At 42.0% G+C, this 25,915-nt stretch overlaps 2 protein-coding genes across 2 annotated transcripts in view; one reads left to right on the top strand and one right to left on the bottom strand.

Annotated features, from left to right (window-relative positions):
• Ca12 (carbonic anhydrase 12) overlaps positions 1 to 9,140 on the top strand; it is a 45,598-nt gene extending 36,458 nt beyond the window's left edge. Inside the window, exons 9-10 of the mRNA XM_076848619.1 lie at positions 8,075 to 8,196; positions 8,895 to 9,140. Coding sequence (XP_076704734.1) covers positions 8,075 to 8,196; positions 8,895 to 8,964 — 192 coding nt within the window. The 3' untranslated portion in view covers positions 8,965 to 9,140. The remainder of the gene's footprint in view (positions 1 to 8,074; positions 8,197 to 8,894) is intronic.
• A 9,560-nt stretch (positions 9,141 to 18,700) lies between these two features.
• The window catches only part of Aph1b (aph-1B gamma-secretase subunit), a 29,469-nt gene continuing 22,254 nt past the window's right edge, over positions 18,701 to 25,915 (bottom strand). Inside the window, exon 6 of the mRNA XM_076850905.2 lies at positions 18,701 to 22,287. Coding sequence (XP_076707020.1) covers positions 22,120 to 22,287 — 168 coding nt within the window. The 3' untranslated portion in view covers positions 18,701 to 22,119. The remainder of the gene's footprint in view (positions 22,288 to 25,915) is intronic.

Below are 25,915 nucleotides of genomic sequence, written 5' to 3'. Positions count from 1 at the left end.
AGTGAAGACCCAAACTTCATCTGCCCAGGGATGCATGCATTCTCGAGGGCCTCTCATGCAACTTGGAGCAAGTCTCAGTCTGATATTTGCTCTTTCAGGTTTATAGTGTGAGTCTGTTTGTCAAAACGAACCTTGAGCAATTTGGACTTATTTGCAGACTTTTAAACCACTGAGGCATGTTTATAATGAAGAGTCTGCTTTATCGGGTCTTCTCTGGAAGTTAACAAGAGTTATGGGGTCAGAAAATTCTTCCAGGAGAAAAGTAGTGTAGAGGAAAACCCTAGGAGAGAAGGTGCAGGGAACTGGGCAGGATAGAAGGTGGGGGAGGGAAATCTGGGGTTTAACAAATGGAGATACTTGTGATTGAATTATTTAACTTGACCCTGCTGTTTTCCTAGATTGTGCTCAGGAAAGGAGTGCAGGACCTGCTGTCCATCTAGTCTAGCCATACCTTAGCCTAGGGTTTTTCAACCTTGGCACTATTGACATTTTAGGTGAGATAATTCTTACTGTGGGGGTGTCCTGTGTACTGTGGCATTAGCAGCATCCCTGGTCTCTATCCACTAGATGCCAGTAGCATCTCCCCATTTTATGTTGTTATTTTTTTGGTACTGTGGATTGAATTCAGGGATGCTTTACCACTGAGCCGCATGCCCAATCTTTATTTTTTATTTGAGACAGAATCTTGCTTAGGAGCCTTTCTGAGTTGCTAAGACTAGCCTTGAACTTGCAATCCTCCTGCCTCAGACTCACAAGGCACTGGAATTACAGGTGTATGTCATGGCACCCTGCACATCTTCCCCATCTGTGATAGCCAAAAAAATGTCTCTCTAGACATTGCCAAGTTCTCCAGGGGAAGTGGGGTAAAATGATCCAACTATAAACCACTGCTCCAGGCTCCTTGGCCCAAACTGATTTTTTCTACTTGTCATAGGATTCTAGAGTTTTATATCACATACCCCGTTCTTTATTATATTATAGCATGAAATTTTCAGTTTAGTGATGGTTACCCCCTCCTTGCAACAATAACATTGAAGTAACTAAGGAAGAACAAGCAAACCCAAGAAAAGCCTTGTCTACTATCTTCCTTTAGAATTTGAGTGTATATCTTTTCTCTCTCTCTCTCTCTCTCTTTTATTACCTAGGGGTGATTAACCACTGAACCACATCCCAGGGAGTGAACCCAGGGGAGCTTAACCACTGAACCATATCCCCAGCCCTTCATCATTTTTTTAAAAATCTTGAGACAGAGTCTCACTAAGTTGCTTAGAGCTTCACTAAATTACTAAAGTTGGCTTTGAACTTGTGATCCTCCTGCCTCAGCCTCCCAAGTTGCTGGGATGACAGGTGTGTGCCCCACACTCAGCTGTATATCCTTTTTTTTTTTTTTATAATTGAGTAAGGCCAAGAGAAGTAGAATGAGGAGAGAACTAGTCTCTTTAAGAGAAGTATACAACCCCCTTTATCAGGAATCCATAATCTCCTTATCATACCTCTTCTCCCTCTCTTTTGTGTAAGATTTTCTCTCTTGTAGGTTATTTCTGATTGCCTTGGTTAAAATTCTTACTTTTTTTAACTTTTAATTTTTTGTGGTACTGGAGTTTGAACCCAAGAATGTTCTACCACTGAGCTACATCCCCAGCCCTTTTTATTTTTTTGTTTTGAGATAGGGTCTTGATAAGTTACTGAGGCTGGTCTTGAACTTGCAATCCTCCCATCTCAGACTCCCAGTCCTTGCGACTACAAGTGTATGCCACTGTGCCTGGTTAAAGGCTTACTCTAGTTGGGAAGATGAAAGTCAAGCCAGGCACTTTTTCAGCTCTTAGAATGTGCCTCTTCTAAGGAAGATTTGATCTTGTCCTCGAGGAGGGTTCCTGGAGAAGGGAATCATTTGGGGACCATTTCAGGTTACATGGAAGTCAGCTGCCTAAGTGAAGGCAGGGGAAAGATGGCAGAGGCGGGTGCCCATCCTAGGGGCCAGGGCTTAGGGCTTTGGCCCCGCTTTGGTTCCTTCAGACTGACCTCATCCCAGCCAGTGACACCAACTCTGGGTTTAGATGGTAAGAGGTTGTCAAACTTAAATGCCTTTCCTAACATGTCAGTGCAAGGGAAACTGGAGGAAAAAAAAGGCCAAAGGGTTTCTATAATCATATCGTTAGGGGGCCTGCTCTGAGCTTTGCATGTCACCTGCTTCAGAGCCAGAGCCAGCTGAGGTGCATCAGGACTAGAGCGCTAGACAGAGAAGGGGGAGGCCGCATGGAGCGCTGGTCTGTAGAGCAGCACGATTAGACTCTGCTTGACCCCAAGGAACTGCATAGTTTTAGAAAACCTTAAAAGGAGAGAGAAATCTTACACAGCTAAGATGGCTAATTATCTAATCTTTTGAGACTAAAATTATGTGTGTTGTTGTTGACCTTGGGCTTCTTTAAGTTTATATTTATTAATAAAACTTATTAAATGGAAGAGTACCATCAACTCTTCCAAAGCATCCAAATAGTAACCAGAGGAGTTCCTATCATCAAATTCTTAGACCTGGATTGGAGGTGCTGCTTGGTTGGGAGCAATCTGAGCAAAATGAGGGCCCAGTCCCTTCAACATGCCAAACGCTTCCTGAGCACAGCTCTGGTTGTGTACAAAGGGGGACAGAAAACCCCACTGTGCATGTCATTTTGCTTCTAACAACAAGCTTTTGGCACAGAGCAGACCGTTTTCAGGGACAACGCTGGATAAGGATCAGGCAGAAGTTTGGATCCCCACTTGGTGAGGATTCTAGCTGACTTTCCCACAATGGCTCCCCAATGGAACCTATCCTGCCCTTTCAGCCTCAGCTCCACCAAACTGTAGGGCCTCCCTTAACAGGGCAGGGGCTCTCAAGTGCACACCCTATTCCTCTTATCTGGAGCAATTCTCTCCCTGCTTCATAAGAACAAGTTCCCAGAAGTTCTCCCCATTCTGCAGGAGGTGACTTATAGTCTCCTTCAGTGCACCCTCAACATCATTCCTCTCTCTTATGACACCTGGCACATAACAGAGTAATTATTTGTTACCATTCAGTAAAAACAAGAAAGAGAGAGAGAGAGAGAGAGAGAGAGAGAGAGAGAGAGAGAGAGAGAGAGAGAAGAAAGAATACATATTATACACACATTGCAAGCTCCATAAGAGAGTGATGATTGATGTCTTACTCATTTTTTATTCTTGGCACTGGGCCTGGTGCTCATTATAAGCTTGCTGAAAGGATATAACTGGCCTGTCTTTCCCCTTTCCTCCTCAGTGATTTACACATAAGCCTGGCCAGTTGTCAGATTTTAGTTTTATTAAGGCTCATTTTGCTTTGTTTTCAATTTTCCACCAGTGTTAAAATCAACCCACAGATTTGAGAGAAACTAACGATCAGAACTTATGTCACATGTTGAAGGCCTGGGAGGAAGCTACCCAGTGATCCTGTCATGCTTTCTGCTGCTCTGACTTGATGGGACAAAACCCATCATTTCTTCAGCAAAGACTGCATGGGCCACTAAAGATAGTCACAGGGCCAAGGGCTGGCCTTGTATCCACCCCTGCTGCTCTGGGATTTAGGCCTGTGAGAGCAATGCAGCTTTCTGTTCTGGGCCTGAATTCCTGCAATTGGGAGGGCAGAGCCCTCAGTCCCTTCCACAGTTGTGTAAAACAAATTCTCCTGTATAATCTGGTGGTGTCTTTTTGGCAGATTTCTTTGTAGAAATTATTTCTTTGCTGGGTTACACATGTTAATAAGGATAATTCCCATTTGTCCTGATGGTAGCAATGCTCTGTGGTTATTGAGGACATCTTCCTTGCTTTTCTTACCAAGAATTATCTGAAAAGAACACTAGCATTAAAGCCACTTGACTCTATGGTTTATAATAGAGCACAATTGTAGTGGTTTTACCATCCTAAACTGGATTTCATGTATTTAAATGATCGAACCCTTGGTAAACCTAAACTCTCCTGTCCTCTTATACAGGACTAGAGATTGCTAACCACCCATCTGTGTGTTATTACTACGCAGCATGCCACCTATATAATCAGTGCATCCTTCACAGTAATACTTTGAAAGGAAAACAAGTGTATTCCCCGATCAAATAGCATTGCAAATAGAGCTAGAAAATACAACAGTGTTGTTCCAGGAACCCCAAGACGTGTAAACAAGGTGTTTGTTCCTGGAGCTGGACTTATCTGTGTTTATACTTGAGGCTTCAGAAGACCTCAAAAGCAGTTAACCAGCATCCTCGGGCCAGCCAGATGCCAGTGGAAGACGAAGCTGCCGAGCCAGCCAGAACAGGTAGTGAGGCCCTGGTGGCGAGCAGCCCCTGATCCTCTCCAGGTGTCTGCACCTTCCTGGATGAGGTGTACGATGATCCAGTTCTGTATCCATGTGATTTCCTTTTGTGTGTCGCACTGCCCTATCTTGGCTCACCTTCACTCATTCACGTGAGTTGGCCAGCAGGTAGCTCTCCACCTTCGCACAGCAGTCTCCTCCTACCGCCAACTCAGGAGCCCTGCCATTGAGTTCTTATCCAGTGGCTCTCTCAGGCCACCTCTGTGAATCAGCTGTCTCTATTTCTCCCATCTGTCTCATTGTTCTTCAGGGGAACTGCCTGTTTTAGTCCCCATTTAAAACATATCACTTCTTTGTTTATTTGAACAAAACTGTCTCTGACTTTGCCTGTTCTCTACAGCATCCCAGAGACTGGGCTACACCTGAGTCTTTGCTATAAATAGGCTTTGGCTTCTCTCTCTTGGCTCCAGTTCTCTAATTGCCCTGACAGTTCTCCCTGTGCTCTGGAAGTCCCATGAATTTTCCCTCTCTAGTCAGTAAATGCTTTGGCTCTACCTCCACCTGGACCCAAGTCCACAGAGTCCCACTTCCTTGATGGTTGGTGCTGCCTCAATGGGCAAGGGCCACAGTCCAGACAAATCTTGCCCGAGGCTTCATGAGGAGGTGGAACTCTTAGGTCATACCTTCAGGGGCAATCCTTTTCCTTAACAGTTTGGTTCTTTGCTTGATTGAGCTGCTTTCTTTTGGCTGCCTTTGAAAAGGCACCTGTCCCAATCTCTGGGGCTTTCCTTGTCTTCATGGCTGTTTATTCTCATTGCATTGTTTTTAAGGAGAGGCAATTTAGTCCCTGACAAGTGGTCATCCAGGAACAAAGAGCTCAGATTAGAGCACCTGATCAAATTATGCTGGTGTTTCTAGAGCCTAATTCAATCAAAAGCACTGCACAATGAATGGAGAGAAAGCCAGACTCTGTCCCCAAAGAAGCTACCAACTGGGGTCATGTGCTCTGGAGAAAAGTCCCATCCAGGGGCCTTGCTCTCCATTGACCTTGTTCAGCAAACTAAGACCACAGGATGAAGGCACCTCCTCTAGGCATGGATTGGGACTGCTCAGCTGTTTGAAGGCCTGTGTGGCTCTCAGGATGTTTGAGGTGACTGGGAAAGAGACGACTTTAGAAACAGTTCAGTTTGGACAGACTGGCCAAGTGGTCAGGCTCACTAGTAATAGTCTTTATGTGGCGAGAGCTGGGTGGGCACCACAAAATTCTGGAGCTTTAGAAACAAGGAAAAAAGTGAATTTCATTGAAGGGCTTGTAAAAAAAACCACGGCCAGTTTTTCTTTTTTTCCTTAAGACCCCAAGGATCAAGGTCTCTGGTTACTTTTAAACAAACAAGCAAGTACTACCTCCCCGCCAAAAAAAACCCCAACATACCCAAATACCAAGTTGCACTGTGCAGTGGCCATGGGCCAGGCAGGGGACAGAGCCTGTGATGTATAAACACCTACATCATGGAGGCTCCTGTCCCAAGCACCTCCCAAGCCACAGACTGTTTCTCGTGTTCAGGTTACAGGAAGAGGCCTAGGTAGGGAATCTGCCCATGGAGCCCTTCTCTCTGCCACTTGGGTGGCCATGAGCTGGTCATGGTAGCCTAGGAGCAGGGAGAACAGGACACTCTGTCCTTGGGAATAGCTCCCTGCATGCCTGCTCTGCTTACCCTAATAGCAGTCCAGGGCCACTGGGAAAGCCAGATCAAGGACACACAGGGGCCAGCCTCACATTAGGGAGGCTTTACAGGCTCCATGTGAGATAGCAGGATAGTAGGGAAGGGGCATAGGCTGCTGGACCTTAGGGGATCAGCTAGACTCTGGCCAGAGGACAGGAGAAGGAAGGAGCAAAACCTTTACCTGCAGCCTCAAGTGTGGTTCCCCAGGGTGTCAAATGCCCCAGAAGCATATTCCTGGTCCTCTGTTAGCATCTCACATTGGACAGGACTGTCCTGAGGTTTCAGTGGCCATGGTGAACTTCATGGGAACAGGCTCTTCTGTGTGTCAGGCTGGGTGGCTACCATCTGCTTCCAGTGTGAGTTAGAACCAACACTCCTCCGCCAAACAGATACACACAATTATCTGTTGAGATCAGACCACCACCAGAGAAGAGGGTTTATGTAAACAGAGACTCTTTAGATGGAGAACTTGATTGGGAGAAAGGGGAAGAGTTGTTAAGAACTTGGAAGCATCAGGCTGGGGGTGGCCAGAGAAGATGTCATAACTGGGTTCCTCTTCTCACTCAAGAAGGTGGATTTACATGAGACCCCCCTGGGAGGTCCCCAGTAGGCCAACTGTGGGATTTTACCTTAGATGTCTGGGCACTAATTCAGACTCACTGAGGATTCCTACCTAACCCACCCCTTCTGTCCCCAGTAGTGACTTACTAGATCATAGTCCCCTGGTTGTGTGTAGAAGAGAAGGGAGGCAGGTATGGTAGAGGAGTTTGTCTAGTTGTACCGAACAAAACCAGAACCAAATCATGATAACAGAATGGGTGGGGTGGGGGAGAAGGCTGGTGGCAGATTCCTGAGGAAAAAGAGCAGGTACCATAGTAGACAACAGCCTGCCACTGAGGCTGATTCTCAGCCTTCCTTCTTTTCCCTCTTTGGCCACACTGTATTAAAAACTAGTTTTTCTCTAGCAAAGAAACTGTTGTGGTAAAGGAGCATGGGAAGGAAGAATCACAGTGTGAATCTCTAGGTAGGCATTCCCTCTGCTCCCTCAGGCAGTCACCTGAGCCAAGGGTGACCACCCCTAGAAGGGTTGCAGAAGCCCTGCCTCACCAACCAAACAAAAGTTGAGTTTTTGTCAACACCTATCAGACCCAGCAGAGTTGGACTCTAATTTCTAATCTTTTCCTCCCCCTTTTAATTGGAAATCCTGTCGACCCAGGACTAAGTGTGGGTATGTGGCTGACCGGCCGTGCATGCTGCAGCTGGGTGACCCCTGTGATTCTCAGTGTGATCTGGGCCTGTGATATTTCCAGCTCTGCTTCTCTGTGCTGTTGCTCTGGCTCTGGACCCCTCCTCACTGAGTCTCACCTTCACATCACTCTCTAATTCAAAAATGAACTGCCAATCATGTTCTTCTAATGAAAAACCTAATCATTCTACAGCATGTGTACAAAGGATCTACTTACGACCTTCATGGGAGGGAATGGTGGGAGGGCATTGCCTGAAAACAAATGTAAGCCCAATGTGGAGGTCAGATGACTGTCCATGTGACCTTGGCAATGGGCTTGATTGTTTGGGACCCCAAAGGAACTTGGGGATAAAACTGAGTGATAGACATTCCAATGGGCCTCAACTCCAGGAAGCAAAGATGGAGTGAGTTCTTATTCTGTGGTCCAGGGTTTCTCAAAGTGTGGTTCATGTACCATGTGCATCAGAATCAGCTGGAGGTGCTTGTAAAATGCAGATTCCTAGGCCCCACACCAAATAAATTAGATCTGGGTCTCTGAGAGTTGGGGGCTTTTGTTTGTTTTTGTTTTTTGTTTTTTAAATCTACATTTTGAACAAGCTTTCCAGATGATTCTTGTGCAGGTTTGAGAAACCCTGCTGGAAACCACTACATTGCAAATGGCTCCCTTTAAGTACTCCAGCCAGTCCCACTGAGCCACAGACCAAAATCTGAGGCCAGAGATGGGGAAGTTTTGTCTTTCTGAGAATGATTATGCAGCTGGGACATGATTACACTCATCTACTGTGGGATGAGATAAAGGGGAGGGAGGGATGTAACTTGTTGTCCACTGCCTCTTCACTAGGCATCATCCTTTCAGTGGCCTTGGCTGGCATTCTTGGCATCTGTATTGTCCTGGCAGTGTCCATTTGGCTTTTCAGAAGGAAGAAGAGGTGAGCTGGTTTGGATTCATATGTCCTTTATGATTGGTCCATCTGGGAAGACAGACTTGCAGAAGGAAGAGCCCCTGTCATTTGAACCAACACAGCCTAGCAGGGCTGGTCCCACACATCCTTGCCCCAGCCTCCTTTGCAGCAGACACTGATTGTTCAAGGGTCACTGTGCTCAGATTTGGGGGGTGTACACCAATCTTGCTGCCATTGCTGATTAGCTGTGTGACCTTGGACAACAGGTTTGAGTTGGGTTTTGTCTAAACATAAGCAGCTATTCTTACTAAGACTTTTCCATCTGGTTTTCCTTCTATAAATCCAAAAAGAAAAAAATGAAGGAAAACCTCATGTCTCACATTAGTATAAGTACTCTTGGTCCATAGTTTGTCTTTTCCTAAAACATAATTTATTCTTCCTGGTATGAAAGATAAAATGGTTTCCAGGAATTATGAAGGAATAATGGGACTTCCTTCAAATTGCAGGTCTGATATTTAAAGACCAGTTGGAAAATGAAGAGGTTCCATTTTGGTTAATGCTTTATTTGGGGGCAATTCTCTCCTAAGGCGAACAGAATTGGGAAAGATCCCAAATAGTAAAATCTGATTTCTAAAATTCCCTCATTGCATATATGAGTCAGATTGTTCTCTTTCTCCCTCCCCCGATTTTTTAACAATACTTGTTTGTTCTTATTGTTCCAGTAGCAAAAAAGGTGACAACAAGGGAGTCATTTATAAACCAGCCATTAAGAAGGAGACGGAGGCCCATGCCTGAAGTCCCTGGCACTCCCAGATGTCCAAGGAAGGAACTTGTTTTGGACACCACATACTTTGGCTCTGTGAGCACTTTAAAACACCACAAGGTGTTCTTTGGAGCTCAACCTACAAACACCCCAGACCTTTTCGGGGCCTCCAATTGGGCTTGTCACTGCCTGGTGCCACTATCACCCCCATTGTGATCCATTGATGGGATGAGCTCTAGACCAGAAGGTGGGAACTTGGAACTGACTGTTCTGTGTGAGACGGCTGTGCTGTCTGGATTCTGGGTCACAAAACAAGCCACCTGCTAGTGACCTATTACTAGTTGGAAAACACTTCCTTCCGGGGTCTCACTTGGTATGCTCTCAAGTGTCCTGGAAATTCGGCTTATTCTCCCAGCTTCCAGGCTAGAATGTACACTCTCTGTTTAGGCATTGCTTTTGAAACTCAGTTTCTTTCCTTCCTCCTTTGGATTTCCTTCTGCTCAGATAAACCTTCAGTCTGACCTAACGGAAGAATTGAGACAGGAAGGATCAGGATGTCAGAAAGAAATGAAAACAAGAGATATACTGTGTGATGTAGTGGGGGAATTTTCATATCCTGTTCCTTGGGTCAGAGACACTGATTGGACCTTTATACGGCAGTCTCAAGTTCCATTTCTTGGTGGGGATGAAAGGGTAACAGAAAGAAGAGAGAAAAAAGAGGGGGAGAAGTAATGGGAAGACAGACATGGTCTGGGAGAGTTTCTGTGAAGTCAGCACTGGAATCACAAGTCACCTCCCGGCCACCATGTGAGGAGGACTGAATGTTAAGTTCAACCTACACTCCCATCAGTGAGGCAGTTGTGTTGTATACTCTACAAGTTTTATTAATAAGTGTTCCTTGAAAATGAGTTGCTTCTTGTCTCCTAGAGTAGATATAAGTTCTGAGATGATCTGCTTTTGAACCTTCAGAAAATAGGCAGAAGCAAAATGATTGTAGAAATTTGTCTCTTTTGCCCAGATATCTTTCTCCCACTTCTGTGACTCCCTTACTGCCAACTTGGAATCAGGGACTGTCTCTTCCTCTGACTTTGAAGATTTCTAATCATGCTTAGTTGAAATATAGTTTCATGCTACAAGAGCAGGAAGCTATCTGTGCAGGGGCTAGAATGGTCCTGGTATTTAAGAACCAATATTAATGGAATGTTGCTAAGATTCTGCATTGTTCTTCCTCCCCAAGTCACAAAGACTAAGAAGACAATTCTTTCCTCATTTTCCTCCCATAAAGGTGGGAGCCCTGTAATAGTCAGTTCCATGACTGAGAAGGAGCCTCAACCACTAGCCCCTGATAGCTAGTTTCCTGCTTGTAGTTCATAGGGAACTTTCTGGTTCACAGTCTCATTTTGACAGCATAGAATGTCCTCTCTTGAAGCACAAGTTTCTTTATAATATCTTCCTCATTCTACTTCTCCCTCCGACTTGAAAAATTCTTTTTGTCACTGCCATAACTTTTCATAATGACAGCAAGTCCTATGTCTTTGAGCCTGTTTTGCTAGAAAAGTTTACAAGTGACCTCACGGGGACTCAGATGTGTGTCTGCGTGTGTGTGCACGTGAGCATGTGAGACTTATGACAGCCTTGGAGCCAGGTGTGATGTCCCAACCTTGCCATTACATGCCTGCGCATTATCAAATGACAGAAAAGACAACCCTCATGACCAAGCAACATGAAATAGGTGATTTCTTGGCCTTGGTCCAAAATTGCCAATCAAAAACTAGTAAAAACCACTCCAAAGCAGCTGGATTGTCTTTCCAAAAAAAAAAAAAAAAAACAAAAAAAAAAACCCTCTGTATACATGAATGAGTTTTATGAGAGAACACAGAGATCATTGTACCTGGCACAAGGGCAGGCTGTTGAAAGGGAGACTCACTGGAAGGTGAAAATGGTGGCTTTTCTCCTTCCCTCTTCCCCGTCAGCATGGTCCAGGTACTCACCCCTCATGGCTGAGATGAAACAAAGCCAGAAAAAATGCTCCAAGAATCAATGCTGTCAACTTCTTTGCTAATCCTGCAGGACTCCTGAAGATCCAGCTTTCCTCAGATTCTTACTCATTCCACTGACACGAGCTGTCACTGCAGGAAACCAGTGCTGTCGCATGTGATGCATAGCTATCCTACACTCGCCACTTAACTCTGTTGAGTGGTGGGTGCCTGGGAGGCTCCAGTGGGTGTTGTGTTAGGCACATGACAGGTGCAGCCCACAGAAACAAGGCACAGGCTGAGGGAGTGACTGGCTTCTCCAGTCTTTCCTTTGCCTCTCACTAAAGGGGGATCTTGAGCATCTTTGATTTGCCTCTTTAGTATCATCTGGTAAAAATCTGTATGAGTTGCTTTAAATACTAGAGTTTCTAGTATTTGCTGTGCTGACTCCCCTAATCTCATTTCAAGTTCAGATCCTAAATTCCACTCCCTTGTGGGACTCTAGCAAGACCTCGTGACAGGCCTTTGGGAAGCACTGGGGTCTGTAGCACCCCTTAGTCCCTGTGCCTGGGACCATAGGCCACCGTGGTGATGGTCTGTTGAGCACTTCCATATTTATTGCCACAATGATTGTAATACAGACATATCTGTAAGTATAAGAAATGATAAATAAAATGTTTTTCACATCAGACCAACTTTTTTTTTGGCTGGGGGAGGTGCAGTTAAAAGCATTACTATTGCAAAATGCTTTGTAGCTCCCTGTTATGGTGATGAGTAACAAATGAGAACAGTCATTGTCATTGGCATCCAGGTCTTAGAATCTGGCTCCAAAGAAAAATACACAGATGGACTTAATCACTGAGTTGAATATGGAGGCCTATGTGCAGCCCCAGTTGCTTAGTCAGCAAGGCTGGGAAATCCAGAGTAACTAGAGCCAGGCCTAGGGAGAGGGCGCTGTGCAAGCTGGGGCTTGAAGACAAGTCAGATTTGAACAGATGGGTAGAAAAAAGGGGGGTATTCTGAACCAAAGGATTGAATATAGGGAATAGGTCCCATATCTCTTCTTGCTTCTGAGAGTATTTTATACAGCAGGTAGATGGCTTCTCTTAGTTACCTCTTACTTTATTTTGAATCTGTTTGCAAAATATGCTGTCACCTTCCCTCCCCCACCATATAATCTTTTATCTAAACAAGATTTCATATCCTGGTTTGCTAAAATAGACAGTCCTATGAAGGTTACAGATAAGCACCATCACTGTATGAGTTATTTAGAAAAGTCTCCAATTGTCACTTTATCGGCCCTAGGATGGATATGGGTGAACTATGCAAGAGTCATTTGCTCCAGGAGGTGATACAGCAGCTGACCCAGCTTTGAAGTAGAAACATTACAAATCCTCCAGCTTCTAATTGTCTCTTTAGCTGGAACTCAGAGATTCTCTGGTTCTACCTTTCAGCATCCTAGGTGTCATAGCCATTTGCGAGGATGATGCTAGGCAGCAGAGAGACAGTCTACTGAAAGGCAGGAGCCTTGGACTTGCTCCTATCCCAGTGGGGATGGGGTAGGGAAGGAGTAGGGAAGGCATTTGAGTACTTGCTGTAGACTGCCCACCTCCTTTGAGGGTCTTCCTTCTCTATCCACAGCCTTCCCCCATTCCTTGAATGCAACACTCTTCTGAGTTGATGTCAGGCTGGCAAGAGCCATGAGTTGGCAGAACCAACTTGGATCCTTCAGCTTGGTCATTATCTCATCTAAATGCAGCTGAAACAATCTCAAGCCCATAGCCCAAAAGAATGTGAGACACATGACATTTTAAACTTTCTAGTAGTCACACTAAAAAAGAGTAAAGAAACCAGTGACATTAATTCTAATAACATTTTAAAAATCCAATAGATTTCAAACACTATAATTCCCACATATAATTAATATTTTAATGAGTTTTAATTTTGTTGTACTAAGTTTTCAAAATCTGGTGTGTATTTTACACTTACAATACATCTCAATTCAGATGCTAAATTTTCCTTGTAAATATTTGATCTGTACTTTGATTTCATCAATTTTACTGTTGAAAAGCAAAGTTGCTCCTAACATAGTTAAAGTTTTCCAAATTACTGAATCTATTATCAGCTTTTAAATTAAAATTGATTAAAATAAAATAAATTGAGCTTCTCAGTTTCACTAACCATACTCCAAGTGCTCAATAGCCACTTGAGGCCAGTCCCCACCTTGATGAACCCTGCAGATGTGGACTGCTCAGCTCCTTTGAGATGCCCTTGAAGCCTAGGGGACTTCCACACAGAAATAAACCCTGGAGGAACATCTTGGGGTTGAGGAATGGGAATGGGAGATAGAAGACGAGGGACATCTAGGTGAAGGTGAAGACATGAAGGCAGGAAAATGAACCAAGATGAATGATTAGCAGCAGACTCTGGACTCTTTCCTTCTCTCCTCCTACCTTGTCCCCTGCTGCAGAGGGCAGCTTCTTGACCTTCCTGGCCCTGACCACTGCCTGGGGTCCAGGTGCTCAGGAGTGTCAGCCCTGGGGCATTCCAGTGCTTTTGCCAGAGTGTGGACTGCAGGCTCATGGACACCTGATTAACAGCAGAAGGACCTTTCTGTAGCACCCCGACCAGGTGCCAAAAATGTACCTCCCTCCCCTCCCTGCTCCACACCCACCTCTGGTCCCCTTGGAGCCCTGAGGTTCCTACACTGGCAAGGCATTTCTAGGCTTCTGTAGCCTGGCAGAATGAAGGGGACAGTTTCTGGCAAAGGCTGCTTTTGTAACTAGTTCTGCTGGCCCCTATGTTATGAACAGAGGACTTCCTTCAAGGTAGCAGAAGTCCCAGGGCTATTCCCAGGAGGAAACCTGATCTCTGGGGCCACCTGCTGGGAGGTGGAGGCACCATCCTCAGTCTGCACTGAGGCCACCTCTGAGTAGCCATCCAAACTGGAGATGACCTGGCAAGGACACAACACCCTCAGGCTCAGATTCAACTGTCACAGGGTGTGGGTGGAAGGTGTGAGGCCCAGACAATGCTATAGGAGTACCCCTTTCCACCCATGCCCCTTCATTACAGAATGACTTTGAGAGATAAAGGCCAAAGTACCTTGCTGTATTGAATAAGGCACCATAAAAAAGTTATCACAACCATTATGACTGTAGGTCAACAAGCAATTGGACAACGCCTCTCGTGTGGATACTCTTTACTGTTACAGTGCCCTTCACTCCATTATGCAACAACCCAGGAAAAAGCAAAGCATATTCAAAGTGGGAAACAAAGACTCTGGCTACCCAGGTCAAACTCACAGCTACTGCACCAGAATCTTTGGTGACAGGGCAAAGGCCACCTTCACAGCTCCAGTAACACAGAAACCTTCTTGTAATAGAATTCACTATGATTACCCCAATCATGCAGTAACCTCATAAAACCCCACAAGTCAGGGAAGGAACATGATCTCTACTCACATGGCCAGCTATGACCTCTCAACATTGTAAGTCAAAGTCATTATTTCTGCTTGAGTTCATGCATTTCAAATATTAACTTTTAATCACCTGCAATGAAGACAACAAACATAGGGCCCTGGGTTCAAGGGTAAATGGAGACCTCTAAAGCAATTCTGTTTTGGTGATGAGAGTCAACCAGCCTTCTCTGGAAGAAGCAAAGAATTTTCTAGTTAGTGCCTCTGCTGAAACTAGGTATCCAGCAACAGGTCCTGTGCATCTTGGTGTTTCTTCTTCCTCACCATCCAAATGCACAATCATTTGAATAGTTTTTCTGAATATGGTACATGGAGGACAGGGCAGCCACTAGCAAGCGTAGTTCAGGGGCTTATCACTCCCTCCTAACCATTGGGTGAAATCTGAATTCATCTCCCTCCTATCCTTCAAAATAATTTCTAGCTGATTTTCTCATACCTCCTCATTTAAGAGCAAAGATTTAATGAACAACTTCCATCTGCTAGGGGCAGATTAGGTGGTGGGGACCCAAGATGAGTTAGGCAGGGTCCCTATATTCAATGAGTCTGTCTCTCTAGACAAACAGAAGCCACTAACCATAATGTATAGAAGTGTGTATAGAATGCTATGCATCCATGAGCAAAAGAAGGGCTAAACAAATTGTGGTATATCCATGGAATGGAATAATTCAGCAATAAAAGGTTGCAAATTTTTATATACACTAAAATAAGGATGAATCTCAGAAAATTATGTTGGGTAAAAAAACTAGACACAATAGCACATTTCATGTTATTCTAATATTAAAATTTTAAAAAAGTGAAATTAATTTATGGCAATGGGAGTGGGAGTGGATGAAGGCTCTTGGAAGGTGGTATGATTTGACTGAAAAGGAACAGGTGGGAAACATCAGAGGGTGATTAGGGTGGGGGTGACACAGTTGAACATATTGGCCAAAACCCATCCATCCAAGCACAGATCATTTTATTGTATGTAAATTATTCCTTGAATTTAAAAAAGCATAAAGGTTTACAGTGGAGAAAACCACTTGCTTTTCTAATTCTAAATGAAGTCAGGAAAGACTTCAGACAAGACGTGACACTTAAGCAGGACCTTGAGGAGAAAAAGAACATTTTCATCTGTGTTTTTCCTTATAGAGTTTTGTTATCAGGGTAACACTGGCTCACAGAATGAACTGAGTGCCATCGCTTCCATTTTTCAGAAGAGTTTTTGTAGAATTGGTATTGTTTCTTTTTAAATGTTTGTTAGAATTCTCCAGTGAAGTCTTCTAGGAGTTTTCTTTAGAAAAATTACAGGAGATTTCTGGTTAGCCCAACGTATAAAGAGTTTAGAAGTCAGTACTCCCATCCTTACATGAAAAAATATGCAAATCAATAATTTTATTGAACCCATCAGAGAACTACCGTCTCTGGGCAAACTACCACCCTGAAATCTGGAGAGATGAGAATCATCCAGACAGCCACAATTGTAATTTTCTTACCTGGAACAGAAGCTGCTGGAGCCATAAACTAGTAAAGATTCTTCAATGTTAATTCTGACAAACCACTAGAGTTTGAGTATAGACTAGCCACAAAATGAGATATAGTGTCATTGTTGTAAAATACACCCAGGGGTTTCCCCACAACAAAGGCCTAGCTCTAAGGAAAAAAGACTTTACCAGAGCCCCATCCCACCTAGGACAAAGGGATTTGTCCCACTTCCATTCCCTTTGGTCTTCCTGTCTCATCTAACCTGACCTGGGGTGAGGGGATGATGGGGGATTGGAGGAGTGGGGGAGGTTGAGACACTTAACCTAGGGATGTCAGCCTATTGAAAAACTGATATTTTGATTTTAGGATTACAGGACATGTTCTGTCCTCCACATCTCATTGCTACACCGACAGGGTTCCAGTATATAACAGTGGATTAGAGCCCACTGAGCTGCAAGATGCAGACTTTCTCTGAAAAGAAGCATTTAGGGAAGCCCCAAGTCAAGTGGGGACATTAAAAACAAGACCAGTAGAGGGAGCCTTTGGCATATACAACTTCAGCAAACATTAACTGTAGTTCAACTGCTGCCCAGTTTATCCTAAAATTAACACTAAAGGCTTAGTCAATTTCTAATTTATAAAAGGTTATGTTATTTTCAGCAATAATTACAATGCATGTTAAGAGGCAAGAAAAATCTGAAAAGATATATGGCTATTCAGATTTTTTAATACTTGAGTGAGATTTGTGAATTTTTTTTTTTAAAAAAGGAATTTTTTGTTTGATCTTTTAAATTTATTGGCATTAAGTTGTCCATTCTATTCCTTGTTACTTAATAATATAGGATCTATAGTGATGTCTCCCTCTCAATCCTGATATCGGTGCTCTTTTTTCTCCTTATTGATCTGTTCAGTTTTATCAATGTTAACCAGACATTTAATTTTCTCTGTTGTTTCATTGCTATTTGATTTCTATTTTTATTATTTCTTCTCCTTTAGCTTTAGTTTTCTTTCACTAATTTCTTAAGGGGGAGCTTAAGTCATTGATTTTGAACATTTTTACTTATTTACTATAAGTATTCAAGGCTAAAAATCTCCCTCTTTAATCCCCTGCAAGGACTTCATTTCAGCCATTCTCCCCTACACCATTTCCCACTTCCTACCATGCCCTTCCTATCCTATTACAGCGTGTTCTCAATATGCCATTACAGTTCATATCATGAGGAGGAGAAAGAAACATCCTCATGTGACTGCAAATCCTCCTCAGGCTATCATTCTTCCACAACATCTCTGCTCTCGATGTGGCATCTCCATCTCTCTCAGTCTCTATGACCTACACTGTTTGCGTGTTTACCCTTTTTTCTACACTGAAATTGCTTTTATCAAAGTCACCAGCATGTTTTCTGTATACAACAATCAATTCTCCCTCTTCTCATTATTCAGCAGCTTTTGACATCCTTTGCTACTGGCTCTCAGCCCATCACACTCCTCTGGTTTTCTTTCTTTTTTCATCAACTTTTTCCCCCTTTACAACCCTTGCTTACAGTGCTCCAGGGCTCAGTCCTCAGCTACCACCTTTTCTTCTTGATCTATATCCACTACCCGAGTACCCCTCACCCATTCCTAAAATTTGAAGCATCTCCTGAATTCAAGGTATGCTGTATTATTCACAATTCATAGTGCATTTTCCTCAAAATAATACTGTGTGTGGTTAATTAAATGCTCTTCAAGTACCAAGATCTCCACTATCATGTTCTTCTCCATCTTTTAAAGTATCAGAGAAGTGTGCATAAGCATTAGGAGTTATTTCTGATTTTGAAGAAGCCCTAAAAGAATGAATAGCTTTACTCTTAGGTAGAAGCAGGACTTACAGTGATCCACACTTAAGTGACAAGTACCACCATAAGGAAGGACCTGACTGGAGTTGAGAGTTTATTATGGTCATCTGAGAACATATTAAATCCTCAATCCTACTTAGATTGGGATCATAAGCCAGTTGAATGGTTCTTCTATTCTGCAGTTTCAATGAGGTGAAAGTAAAATAGATACTTCTTTCCACTGAAGGTTTTTCACATTGAGGTCACAGAGAAACCTCCATTACAACAAAATGTCAAATAACAATTAAAGAGGGCCACAATTTTAATGTGGAAAGGGCCTGACACACAGGGGATGTGTGCCTCTTTCCCTGGCTTACTAGTTAAAAGAACAGAGCCCTTGGTTTTTGATGCAATCTTAGCCAGTAATATGGTCAACATAAACCTGAAGAGCCTCATTTCAATCCAGAGTGAACTGGCATCATATGACATTGAGTTTCAAGTCATCACAATACCCTACATATGCTAATGGTAAAGGCCAAGCTCCATGCTTTAGCTACAGTCTCCTCACCATGGGGAGGAAGAACAAAGGGACTCTATAGGCTACTCAGGACCACTGGGAAGAAGTAAAACTGCATTCTCCTCTTTACCTGACTCTGATCCGCAGCCATTATCACATGATGTTTTATAAATTCACTATTTTACAATTATTTAGGAGGTTTTTCAAAGTAAGATTTTAGGATCTTAGAATTATTCTCTATTTGTTTTAAGAAATCGCAAGAACTTTTCTGTATCAAAATATTTCTGAACATACAGAGATGAATTTTAAATTAAAGAACTTTAAAGAATTTTAAACTAAAGAACTTCTTTTTGAAAAAGTCTCAAGCATCTCCTGTATTCAAAGTATGATATATTATTCACAATTCATAGTGCATTTGATCAGTTATAAACAACAGACTATATAGCCATGTTTTAAATGCTCAAAACCCAAATAGAACCTGAAGGAAAGACGACTCCAAAGAAGGGAAAACATGGGAAATGAGTAGTACCAAATGATCTTTTTATTATTTACTGAAAAATACAGGTCTGCAAAGAGTCTACTGCATTGTGTATAGAATGCAAGGTTGGATGTTGCAACTGTATAGGATGGAATGTATAACTTTTATCAACTGTTACATATTTTACACACAGACAGTCCCCTACTCTTCTAAAATTTACTAGAAGTAAAACCGCTTAGTAAATAAGAAATATAAGCATTTGTAATCATAAGCAAAATGTTCTAAGCAAAGCACTTCAAAATATTTTTTTGTGACATCTACCTTGTCTACCTGGAAGTAGGACTGGTGGGTCCCAGAAAAAACTAAGTAAAAGCCAACACCCTTGAGGAATTCTTCCCAGGAAGCAGGTTGCCACCCTGGCTAGTAGGCAAAGCTTCAGTGTCACCCTGGGGCCCACACTGACTACTAAACCCTGTTTGGGGGCTGGGCTGAAGTAATTGGAAGGAGTACTAGTTACAAGGAATCTTCTGTCACAACTGCATACGTTGCATCCACTCTATAGATAAGAACACCTTGCTTGATTCGCCGGTGTGAATCTGCCACTCTCAGCAGTCATTGGAATGTGCTTGAGAAGAAAATTAACACTGGAAACAGAAATCATTTTCTATGCATTCTGCAGATGATATCAGTACTTCCTTTCAGTCATGTTTTCAAGAAGCTCAAAAGGGCCACTGCTACTATAACACCTAGGCCAGGATCAAGGCAACTGGACATCTCTGGTTATGATTACTCAAATGAAATAAAAAGTATAGCTTATATTAGAAAACAACAGAATTAGTATCAATTAATTACATGGCAATATATTTAAGCACTGCAACAATATTAAAAATTCCAAGGTCAATGTTAACTGTCCACATTTTCCTCCAAACAGAAAAATCCTGCATGGAGGAAAGCATGCAGCACCAACACCAACTCCTCTCCAGTTATTACCAGGATTCAGAAAGATCCATATAGATAACAAATGCAAAAAAAAAAAAAAAAAGGCATTTCAATACAAACATAGCAACAGAAGAAGTCTACACCTCCCTCTAGGCTTCCTTGGCAGATGGCAAAGCAGCCTGTTTGAAACAAGTGCCTGAACTGACCTTGGCAATATTCACATTCTAAGAGAAATCAGGGTTACATCATTCCCTTATTCATAGGTAACCAAAGATTATTAAATAATTTCCTGAACTAAGGCAATAGTCTGAACATAAAAAACTTCTGAGTTTTTATTAAATGAGATGATACAATAGTCCAGCTTCTTAATATTAAGTTATTGGTATACAGAGAACTTGATCAAAGCTCAAACATGAATAATATTAAAATCTCAGATTTTAGATATAGGCAAATATTTTATTAGAGTATTCACTTAAGAGCTTTATATATAATTCTGGCTGGGGATGTAGCTCAGTTGTAGAGCACTTGCCTAGCATGCATGAGGCCATGGGTTCAGTCCTCAGTACCACAAGAGAGAGACAGAAAGAGCAGAGGGAGAGAAAATGGGGAGGGAGAGAAAGAGGAAAAGGGACAGAGACCATGTTCTGCTAAGAATAAATTCCAATTCTATGGGCATCTTATTCCCCTTAACTCTGTACAGTAAAATTCACTGTTCAGTTACTAAGTCCTTGTCTCTTCTAGTCCAAGGATAATCTTGTATAAAGCTGGAAAAAAAAAAAAACTGTGAACTCCAGCAGAAAATACTAGTACTGGTGCTGTAGTTACCTTTAGGGGAATAATTACAATTACTTATTAGGCTGGTAGAAGCTCTACTCCTTTTTCATCTCTAGATTGACATACTCTAGTATTTTAAACATGGTGAGGTTTCATTGACAAAACTCTAGTCCATGAGTAAGGTTCTGGCCTCTGGAATGCTGTACAGTTTGCTCAAAATGCTGAATGCACTTCTATTTGAAACACGTTCATTATTCTTTCTCATCATGGTTCTGTCAATTCATTCATCTAGTGTGTCATATTGAACCCTTCATTGCTGTTTTTTTTTCCTTTTTATTTTTGGTGGTGGGGGGGACGTTCTTCTGCATATATAGGATTCACAGAAGTATCCTTTTAATGTATAAATTCCATTTCACACTATCAGCTCCCCAAAGACAAAAACTGGAAAAATTTCCAGTTAGTAAAATCATAATTCACTAGGATTTCCTCTCCATAAAGGAAATTTTAAAAATGTTATTTAGAAGCTGAACAAACACCTTGGATATTCTTCTAAAGAGAATGCTATATCACTGCTTTCAAAACCCAGATACCTAATAAATCTAAAGATTATATGGATATGTAATAGCAAAAAATCTGGCAGTTTAAAATACATTTTTACAATTTTATACGATACCATTTGGGTAAAGGAGCTGTTTAGTATTGTTAATGACAACCTTGTCTGCCTGGATGCTGGCTGGCTAGATTCAGCTAAAAACAGTAACAGGAGCAAATGAAAAGTGTCCAAGAACATCCTTTTGGCTTATTTTCCTTGAGCTTTTGGTCACATTTCCACCAGCTCCAGGGAAGCCTGTCCCAGGGTACAGTTCTCAGTTCTCTGTTCAACTGCTTAGGGATAAAACACGGGGCTTTACCTCACCTAATCCAGCACCGGGCACTCAGATAGTAAACACTACAGCTTTAAACTAAGAAAAGACTCAAAGACTTTGCACAATTCTTGATTTTGTACTTTCCAAGGAAATAAAAAATTAATCTTAAACTGAATTTATACTTAAAAAAATGCAGTGCCTCAAAAAAGCAAAATCTAGAATGGAAAAATTTCAGGAGAATATACCTTATTAATCTAATCTTACTTTGGCTAAATTATCATAGTAAGTCAGTGTAATTTATTACTGTATTGAGAAGCACAGTCTACCATGTTTTTCTAAGATGGTATTAGTGAAATATATGTGAATGGTTCAGAGGTGATAGCCCTTTAGCCTTTTGTGAATTCATAACATAAAAAGATGAAGGCTAACTAGAATTTGACATTCAGAAATTTACTTGCTTAGCACAAGTTGAATCAGGAGACAGTTAAATATCAGAATCTCATTTACTTAGGATATTAAGAAGTTCCCATCTGGATCCCAGTGCTTTTCAGCCTTGCCACACATCAGAATTACTTGGAAGCTTTCAAAAATTACCAAATGCTCAGGCCAATTAAATCTGGAGTGGAGAGCCCTGAATCAGTATTCCTTCTGTTTCCCAGGTGTCTCTAACATGTAGCCAGCACGCAGACCACAGAGGCATCCTTTTGAGAGACCTGTTTCTTGAAAGCCAAGCAAATGGAATTCCTATCTAGATAGCTTTGCTTTTCCAAAAATCCTCCAGAAAAGGGGATTTCTTTCTTTCTTACTCTTTTTAGAAAAAGGCACTGTTGTGCTTCCTCTAATGACACAGCCTGCTGTTGGTAGGAACTGATTGTCGGAGGTTATCTAGAGCGTTGGTGGTAAAGAAGAAAGTCCTTGTCTTGGCAGAGCAGGCAGAATTTCAGGCTTCGGCAGCTGCCTCCAGCAACAAAAAATGCCCAGATGCCCATGAACACCATGATTACGTATGCTGACACCAGATTTATTCCATAGTGAGGACTTAGGAAGGTCTGCAAAGAAAAAATAAATCAACTTGGGTAATAATACAAGCTTATTAAACATGTGGAATAACCAAAGACAGGAAAATATAGAATATTCTCAAAAGCTAGACTGTGTTTCAACAAACTACAATGCATGTCATGTGTTAAGAATCCACAAAAGCACCCAGAACCAACTAATCAAGAAAGACTTGTCTGTAGATCCTGTGCTTTGCTAGCTTCTACTGACAACCCTAGAAGATAGTTACTTGCCAAAACCTAATGGAATACTCAGTAGAAGACACATGTTATAATTTAGCCCGGGTTGGTATCCATTTCTGTGTTAATTGTCTGTTAGAATTTTCAAGAAAGTGAGGCAAGTCCAGATTAGTATTAATCCTTAGTATTTAAGAAAACATGTGAAAATTGAGTCTCTTTTACAGCTGGAAAACTGCTATTGTACAAAAGTTTATTCATTTACAAAATACTGATAGGAGCCAGGCACTGTGGTGCATGCCTATAATCCCATCAGCTCGGGAGGCTGAGACATGAGGATCTCGACTTCAAAGCCAACCACAGCAATGGCAAGGCACTAAGCAACTCAGTGAGATCTTGCTTCTAAATAAAATACAAAATAGGGCTGGAGATGTAGCTCAGTGGTTGATTTTAACCCCTGGTATGCTCCCTGACCCTGCCCCCCCCCCAAAAAAATGTTGATGGAGATGTAGTTCACTGTAAAGTAGATATTTAGCATGTACAAGATCATGGGTTCAATATCAGCCCTAAAACAAAACTAAACAACAACCACCACAACAAAAACCTCTCATGGCGTGCCAAAAGGCACTGGGTCATGCATTAGTGAAGACCAGAGTCTTCATGGTAATGGAACTTATAGACTAGCCAGCGGGGCAGGTAATGAACAAAGAAATTAATTACAAATCATGATGAATGCAAAGACAGAATAATTATAATTGTGATGATGTTAGGTATTAAGAACAGGCTTATATACTTAGGTTGGTCAAGGAAGGTCCTAAGAAAACAGCATTTAAACAAAGACATATGGGAGCAGAAGTGAGCTAACCCTCTGTAGGCCACAGGGAGGAATCAGAGAAGGAGGCAAAGAGCTGGATACCATCAATAACTGAGAAGAGTCAGTATTAATGATGGTTAGGAATGTGTAGGATCAGCAGATGAGGTCAGAGAGGAAGGCCGGGGTCAACTATGCAATGTTTTGTAAGAGCATTAATTTTGTCCTCGGTGCAATTGTGGATCATAGAGGGGATTTAGGTTGGGTCCTGAATGACTTAGATTTTTTAAACTGAAGAGAATGAGTTAAATGAGGCTATGGTGAGTGAGTGAGAGTGAGAGAGAGAGAGAGAGAGAGAGAGAGAGAGAGAGAGAGAGAGACTAGTTAGTAAGTTACTGCACTGAATGAGGAAAGTACAGGATCGTGACTTAAGATCAGGATGGTGTGATGGAGATGGAGAAGATAATATGAACAGACAGAAGTTGCTAATGGATTGAAAGTGAGGGGAAGGAAGAACCCAAGACTGACTCTCACATTTCTGGGATTTAGGTAATGGTGGTGACATTTAATCAAATGACAAAGACTTAAGGAAGACCAAACTTGAAAGAATTGGCAAAACACCAAGCTTGGAAAGATAGGTGGGAATCAAGTCCATAGAGGATACATTAAGAGTAACATCCCATGAGATTTTGAAAGGCAAATGTCAGATAAGTGGTTGTATATAGAAATATGGGGCCCAGAGGAGAGTCCTCAGCTAGAAAAAAAATGTAGAAGCATAGCCTACAGAAGGAACTTGGCCACAGCCATGATCGTGATGATGCAGGGAGCTATGGTCTCTACAAAGAGATGGTAAGAGACAGGGCTTCAAGACTGTACCCTGAAATAGTGCAACATGTATAAATTAAGAACAAGAGCCAGTGAAGGGGTCTGAGAAAGAGTAAACAGTGAGGTAAGAACAAGTCAACACAGTGTGGTAGAGCAGAAGTGAAAGAGGGAAATGAGCGGGGTGGTCAACTCTTTTTAAATGCTGCTGAGATGAAAAAAGAGCAATGTTGAAAATGAAGGTTCTTTTTGACCTCAACAGGTACAGTTTTAAAAGGATTGTTGAGCAGAAGTCTGAGTGGTAAAGAAGTGGAGACAGAATTTGTGGAGATCTGCTGTGATGATAAACAAATAGGGAAAAGGCAGTACTGAGGAGTTTTATTTAAGATATGTCTGTGTGCTGATGAGGAGGGAAAGGCTGGCCATGGAGGACAGGGGCACAACCAAGGGAGGGAGGTCCTCCAGCAGGGGACAATGGAGCAGGGCTGGAGCCCAAGTGGAGGGACTGACCTTGAAAGGTGGGAGGGACACTTCCTCTGTTGGACCAGGGTTGAGCTGGGGGTGTGGATTCCCATGTAGTCCCACCATATACACTTAAAGAAGGAGAGGATCTGACTCAGTTTGTTACCTTTAACACAAGTGCTTTCAAGTATCTCCAAGGTGCCTGCACATTCCCTTGGCTAAGGCACTTATCTTGACACATCAGCTCTGCCCAGGGAAATGCGCTGATTTTGCGGGCAGCACCTTATGCAGAAAGAATACTTTTCTCAAGAGGCATCTGTGGGCATGGCAGGCGTTGAGCATTTCTGATTATTTTTTCAGAATAACTTTATACTCAAGTCCCATAATTTAATTTATATTGTAGAAGGCTAAACTTGTTTTGCTTTTTCTTTATAGTTTATTTCTTTGAAAAACATTTTTGTCATTTAAACAATTAAAAAAAATCATGATTGTTGTAGAAAATTAGGATATACAAATGAGAAAAATAAACAAATTTTAAAACTTGAAATTCAGCATGATTAATATTTTATTTAACAGAACCCAAAAAGTGAAACCATAAAGAAAGATTGATCAAGCTAGGTGTGGTAGCACAGCCTATACAGTAGCTCAAAAAGCTGAGCCAGAAGATCACAAGTTTGAGGCCAGCTTCGGCAACTTAGGAAGACCCTGTCTCAAAATAAAAAATCAAAAGGGCTGGGGATATAGCTTGTGATAGAGTGCTTACCTAACATGTATGAGACCCCAGGTTCAATCCCCAGTACTACCAAAAAAAAAAAAAAAAAAAAAAAGGAGGGGGGAAACAAACCATGCCATAAAAGTTATTTGCAATACATACACCTGACAAAGGATTCTTTCATAGAAAATATAAGGAACTTCTAAATATATAAAAAAGGAAAAGACAATCCAAAAAATAGGCAAAAAATTTCAACAAGCACTTCAGAAAAGGATTATCCAAATGATCACTAAACTTGTTATTTTCAACCTCCTTAATCATCAGGGAAATGCAAATTAAAGTTTAATGTGGTACCACTGTGTTCCCAGCAGAATGAAAGTGAAAGTCATACCAAATGTTGGTGAGGAGGTAGAGGAACAGAAGCTTATAAGTTAATGGTAAAAGTTGATACAAATTGAGTGGTATGAACAGCTGACATATGTACACACTATGCCCCAACAAATCTACTCCTAGGAATACACCACCAAAAGTGTACACATATATCAAGGGACATTTACTGAAATGTTCATAGAAGTCTCTCTTCACAGTAGTTTAAACTGAAAATATCACAAATACCTCTCTGCTGTAGAATGGATATT

The sequence above is a fragment of the Callospermophilus lateralis genome, chromosome 3 (assembly GCF_048772815.1).
Source record: "Callospermophilus lateralis isolate mCalLat2 chromosome 3, mCalLat2.hap1, whole genome shotgun sequence".
Classification (NCBI taxonomy): Eukaryota; Metazoa; Chordata; class Mammalia; order Rodentia; family Sciuridae; genus Callospermophilus; species Callospermophilus lateralis.
Note: the sequence above shows the minus strand (reverse complement) of the source record. Positions and strands in the feature narration are given on the sequence as shown.